We start from the raw sequence: 5,949 nt of genomic DNA, 5'->3' as shown, positions 1-5,949 counted from the left end.
GTATAGAATTCTGATGTGGGGATTGGTTAGTTTGCCATTCCGACAGGCTCGAAAGGAGCCCTCCTAGAAGCAGAAAAAAATCTCTCACTGCCAGCTGGGAGACCCAAGAGACACACATTGCTGAGAGAGAGACGTGAGAGACATGCACTGCTGAGAGAGCGCCTGAAAGGCATGCACTGCTGGGAGAGATGCTGAGAGACACTTACTGCTGGGAGAGAGACTGAGAGAGATGGTCAGCTGAGAGAGGGTGGGCTGAGAGAGACTGAGCGTGTTACTGGACTTGAATTGTAGCTTGTTGCTTTCCTAATAAACCCCATAATCCCTGAGTTCTCTGTGGCCACTGCGCCGAATTATTGAACCCAGAAGAGAGGTGATGGGTGCTGCGGGAGGAATGGTAGGCGACAGAATTGGTGAAAGGGCTGGAGGGAGACAGCATGTCTGTCCTCACAGGGATAGGCCTTGGGCTACTGATGGTGATTCTGTCTTCCTCTTGTGGGGTTATTGTGGTTGTTGTTGTTATGTGCCGTCAAGTCAGACCTGACTCATTGAGATCCCTCCTTGGGTTGCCGAGTCAGTATCACTACAGAAGTAGATTGCCAAACCTTCCTTCTGAGGTGTGGCTGGTAGGTTTGAACCATCAGCCTTCTAGTTAGCAGTCCAGTGCCTTAGGTACTATGCTACCAGAGCTTTTACAGGAGGTCAGAAAATGCAGCCTCCTTGCCCCTTTGGCAGGAATCTACTTTGCTGTGTACATTTTCACATAAAATACAATAAAATAATTATTTAAAAAAGAAAGAAAAATATAATCAATGTCATTGTGTTTCAAATGTGTAAGTTGTTACATTGGGGAATGTTTTCATGAGTGTGTGTTTACCACAGTTTTAAAAAGAGAGAAAATGAATATATAAACATATAAATGAATGAAAAATTGATTTAAAAAAAAAAACTCATGAAAATTGTGAAAACAAATTCAGTTTGGAAATACTAAATGGCCAAAAGTCAAAGGAGAATATATCCAAACTATTAATAAACAGTAAAGTGAAGATTTAAAAAAAAAAAAATGAGTTGCCATTCCTCACTCACTAATTTGGCACACTAGGAGTGTGAAAATATGAAGTATTGGCTAGGATGTAGAAAAAGAGAATGCACACAAGGCTGATTATACTATAATTTGTTAAAGCCAATTAACCAAGCAATTTGATAGCGCTGAAGAAATTTAAAGTCCTTATGCTTATAACTCAGTATTTTCTAGGTCTAGTATATAGTTCAGGAGCTCTGGTGGCATAATGCCTAAGCCATTTAACTGCTAACCAGAAGGCTGGTGGTTCAAACCCACCAGCCACTCCTGGGAAGGAAGATTGGACAACCTACTTCCGTAGGATACCCCCTTGGAAACCCAAGGAGGGGTCACTATGCTTACAGAAATTCTGGTAGAAGTACCCAAAGATGCTCATTGAAGCATTATTTGTAATAATGAAACACTGGAAAGAAAAACAGTGATCATCAACAGCAGAATGGATGGCAAAAATGTGTATCTAATAGGCGCTCTGGTAGCATAGTGGCTAAGGCACTTGACTGCTAACCAGAAGGCTGGCGATTCAAACCCACCAGCCACTCCTCGGAAGGTTGGGCATTCCTACTTCCATAGTGATACAGCCTCGGAAACCCAAGGAGGGGTCGCTATGAGTCGGGGCCGACTCAATGGCAAACAACAACAACAACAACATACTCTGAAAGAGTAAAGGTAGCAAGGAATGTGGGAGACACAAAAGAGACATTTATAAACGAAATATAGAGTGAAAAAAGCAAGCTGCAGAAAAGTAACTTTAGTTATTATTTTCAGAGGATATAATTTACGTTAAAAGTAACCAAAAACCGAATGAAACCCACTGCCACAGAGTACATTCTGACTCATAGAGACCCTTTAGGACAGAGTAGAACTGCCACCACAGCATTTCCAAAGCTTTTAAAGTAGCCGACTTTCTCATCTTTCTCCCTCAGTGATGCTGGCTGATGGGTTGAACCGCAGACGTGTGCATTAGCAGTAGAGAGTTTTAAACACTGTGCACTGGGCTTCTATACAGTGTACACCTAGAGCAAAATGACCCAGAGCCATTTCTCATAAAAGTCAGGCGTGGGACATTGGACAGAATTATTGTTATTCCTCCAGTATGGAGTAATGTTCCTTCATAATGTAAATTAAAAACAAAACGTGAAGTAAAATGCTTGTCAAGCACTTGTAAATATGAATACATACAAAAATATAGGTTGTTAGAATACACAAAAATATGAATGGTCAGTATTAGTGTTAATGATGGGGGCTAGAATAGGATCAAGTCTAGAGGCTAAAATAGAAATACATTGTATTGGTAATATTTAATTTCTACATTTGGAAGTACGAATAAAAACGAATAGTGTTAATTATTAATGTAAGGTATATCATGCTTCTAATATTGTTATTTAACTATATTCCTCAATATATCAGTTAAAAATAATATTACAAAGAATTTTTAACAACAAATGTGCAAAATGATCCCAGCTATCTATGAGTTTAGAAAATAAGCAAAGGAAATTCCCCCCACACACACCCAAGACTTGCTGTGTGAGCCCTGAAGAATTTAGGTGGGATTACAGTTGATTATTTTTTCTTCTTCAAGTCAATTTTCTGAATTCTACAGTGTCCACATTGTGGACAAAAGAGAAACAGAAAGAAAAAAAAAATCTCAAGAACCTAAGTCTGGAGAATAACCAGTCAGGAATAATTACATAGAGATTGGGTCAAGATGGCAGAGTAAACACTGGCGCCTTTCTTTCACCCAACCCCAAATCCCCTTAAATGACAGGAAAAGCAGAATTATGTATATAAAGAACAACTCCATAAGGGCAAGGGGAAAAAAAAAGGAAAGGGTGAATTCCTAGAAGATGGAAAGCAGATGAGGCAGCAGGCGCGAGAGAGTGGAGGTGGAGAAGGGGGTGGAGAGCCTGGGGGCCCCAAACTGGGGGAGGGGTGGACGGGATGGAGGATGGGCGGTAGTGGACTTCGCTGATCTAAGGTTTGGGGAAGGGGCGGGGCCAGAACCCAGGAGAGCCTCCCCGGCCCAGAACTCTGGAGCGGGTGGGGGCCATGGGGGCTCGCAGTGTTTAGCAGGAAGGGGAGGCCTCTCTCCTGGCAGGAAGCTGCGCTACGGAAAGAGGGAGGAGACTGCGGCGGGGCAGCGGCGGGTGGGAGCCCGATGTGGCAGAGGGGCAGCCGCCGCGGGCAGCCAGGCGAAGGACGCGCGAGCCCAGTGCTTTCCTTTTAGACGTGCTCCTCGCCTGCGGATACTCCACTCTCAAGTCTTGCAAGCATTCGGCTTGTCGCCACAGGATCACAGCTGAGGCAGCAGCGAGTTGTCCAATTTGGGCACGTGAGGCCCGCGATCGGGGGTCGGAGGGGAGGTGGGCGCTTGACTAGGGACCCGAGGGATGGTGGTTGGTGGGTGCAAGAATGGCAGATGAGGAAGTCTGGGAAGGTTGATTTAGGAATCGGAGGGCAGGGTTGACGACGAGCACCAGGCTGGTGTACAAGGGTGGCCAGAAAGGGAAATAGCTTTGTGGTGGGTGCCAAGCAGGCAAAAGGGGATGGCTGCAAAAGAGACATGAGAGAGAGGTAATCGTCATTGAGAGGCACAAGGATAGGCAGACAAGAAGGATGAAGAGCTGCGGCTGATGGGCGGGAGTAAAGGAGGTACACGCGTGGAAATAATGAGATGAGCTGGGGAATAACAAATTGTGAGCGCGTTGCTGGGGGCGCTAGGATGGTGACAGAGGGGCTGGCAACATGCAAAGGAAGCTGCTCCATCTTGTGGGGGCCTCAACCACCATGACCACCACAGCCACCTCCTCTCAAGCCCTCCCACACAGTATGAACAAGTCTGGAAGGGGGGCACTGCAGGCAGGCATCCAAGAGTGCCTTGATATCCAGCATTGCTGCTAGACTTAGGAATAACATGGGTGGAGGTGTACCAAGTACACAAGGACTTCCCTGTACAGCTATAAAATATAACTTGAAACACACATTGCACATTTCTCCCTAGCCTCTCTCCTCCCCTGCAGGTATGAAGACCCTTTACAAAAAGGCAGCTGTAAGGCAGCACACCAGAACAGCTGTAGGTCACCACACTGGATCTGCAAATATGAGGAAGAAAAAGACCTTCCAGAAGAAGCAGAGGGGCCGACCTTCCTCTCAGCCCCGCAGAAACATCGTGGGCTGCAGAATTTCACACGGATGGAAGGAAGGCGATGAGCCCATCACCCAGTGGAAAGGAACCGTTCTGGATCAGGTGCCTATAAATCCCTCTCTTTATCTGGTGAAATATGATGGAATTGACTGTGTCTATGGACTGGAACTTCACAGAGATGAAAGGATTTTAAAGCTTAAAATCCTTCCTGATAAGGTGCCATTTTCTCGAGTCAGAGATGTGCGCCTTGCAAACACTATAATTGGAAAAGCAGTGGAACATATGTTTGAGGGTGAGCATGGTTCTAAGGATGAATGGAGGGGGATGGTCTTAGCCCAAGCACCTATCATGAAAGCCTGGTTTTATATTACCTATGAGAAAGACCCTGTCTTGTACATGTACCAGCTTTTAGATGATTATAAAGAAGGTGACCTCCGTATCATGCCAGAGTCCAATGAGTCTCCTCCAGCAGAGAGGGAGCCAGAAGGAGTTGTAGATGGCCTGATAGGTAAACACGTGGAATATACCAAAGAAGATGGCTCCAAAAGGACAGGCAAGGTCATTCATCAAGTTAAAGCGAAACCCTCTGTGTATTTCATCAAGTTTGATGATGACTTCCATATCTATGTCTATGATTTGGTGAAAAAGTCCTAACTGTTACGGTAAAATTTTGCCACATTTGTGGAAACAAATGTATAATTTGTAGACATGCAAAAATATGTTGCTTTTTAGTGTAGTGAAAGCTTGAGGGTCCCTGTTAACTCTACATCTTTGCCAGCATAACTGCTATTTTGTTCTGAAAAATACAAATTTTATGTGGACATGACATGCCTTGTGTAAGGAATTTGTCTTCTTGAAAAGGTTGGGTGTGTTTGGGGAACGGGCGTGAAAGAAAGAAGCAACCGTACGTTCAGGCTGTGGATAAAGTTAAGCTAGTATCATAGTCATGTAAAAATGGAATAAGACTTAGCTGGCCTGGCCTAGAGGGAGGAGAAAGAACTAGAGATGAGATATGAGGGAGAGAGAAGAGGAGATGATTGTTTAGGAAGAATTGGGAAGAGGCCAGAAATGGAGATGCTCCCTGGAGAAAGGGAAAACCTAATGAGGAGGAGACATCTAACTGGGAAGGGGATGGAGAATGACAGAAGGAGGTAAAGTCTTGGGACTTAGAAGAAAATAGACAGTAGATTGAATAGAGAGTGTCACAACGAAGTGTGGATGGGGTCAGGAGCAAGAGGGAGAGAGACCAAGTTGGCAGGAATCTGGGGAGTGTCTAAAAGATGCACATAAGGAGAGTCTATGCCTGAATGGGAGGCCTGAAAGGGAGGAACACAGAGGGAAAAGGCATGCTAAAATGAAAGATCGGCAGATAGAGTGAGGACACAGGGAAAAGGGCATGGGGAGTGGGGTGCATGAGGTATGGGAGGTCCCAGAAAAAAGTTGGCATTTTGGCAGCATCCACATTGCCCTTCTTGGCTCTGTACAAAGAAAGGAACAATTGTCAAAGAAGCCAACTGGATTGGAAGTTCCCTAGAGAACCATTTTGACAGGAATGGCTCAGGGCACTTAAGCCAGAGCAAAGTTCATACGTAAAGCCTTTTCTTATTGCAGGGAGTCCCTGACACACCCTCTTCCTGCATTTTGCCTCTGCCAAGAAGAACCCCAGCCCTTAGCCTAAACACACTACCCTGTTACCCATATCTGCTGGGCTATAGGACACTTCCTCTCA

At 45.0% G+C, this 5,949-nt stretch overlaps 1 protein-coding gene across 1 annotated transcript; it reads left to right on the top strand.

Moving 5' to 3' along the window:
* Positions 1-4,097: 4,097 nt before the first annotated feature.
* LOC103212564 (spindlin-2) lies at positions 4,098-4,874 on the top strand. The gene has a single exon (XM_007958532.2). It carries the CDS (start codon positions 4,098-4,100, stop codon positions 4,872-4,874), a length of 777 nt encoding a protein of 258 aa, XP_007956723.1.
* Positions 4,875-5,949: the final 1,075 nt, after the last annotated feature.

Source organism: Orycteropus afer, unplaced genomic scaffold (assembly GCF_000298275.1).
Source record: "Orycteropus afer afer isolate SDZICR_OR568_19922 unplaced genomic scaffold, OryAfe1.0 scaffold01006, whole genome shotgun sequence".
Lineage (NCBI taxonomy): Eukaryota > Metazoa > Chordata > Mammalia > Tubulidentata > Orycteropodidae > Orycteropus > Orycteropus afer.
This window is presented reverse-complemented; position numbering and strand designations above follow the sequence as displayed.

What these genes read in the sequence shown, in the direction of transcription:
- LOC103212564 (XM_007958532.2), top strand. Translation starts at nt 4,098, where the DNA reads ATGAAGACCCTTTACAAAAAGGCAGCTGTAAGGCAGCACACCAGAACA.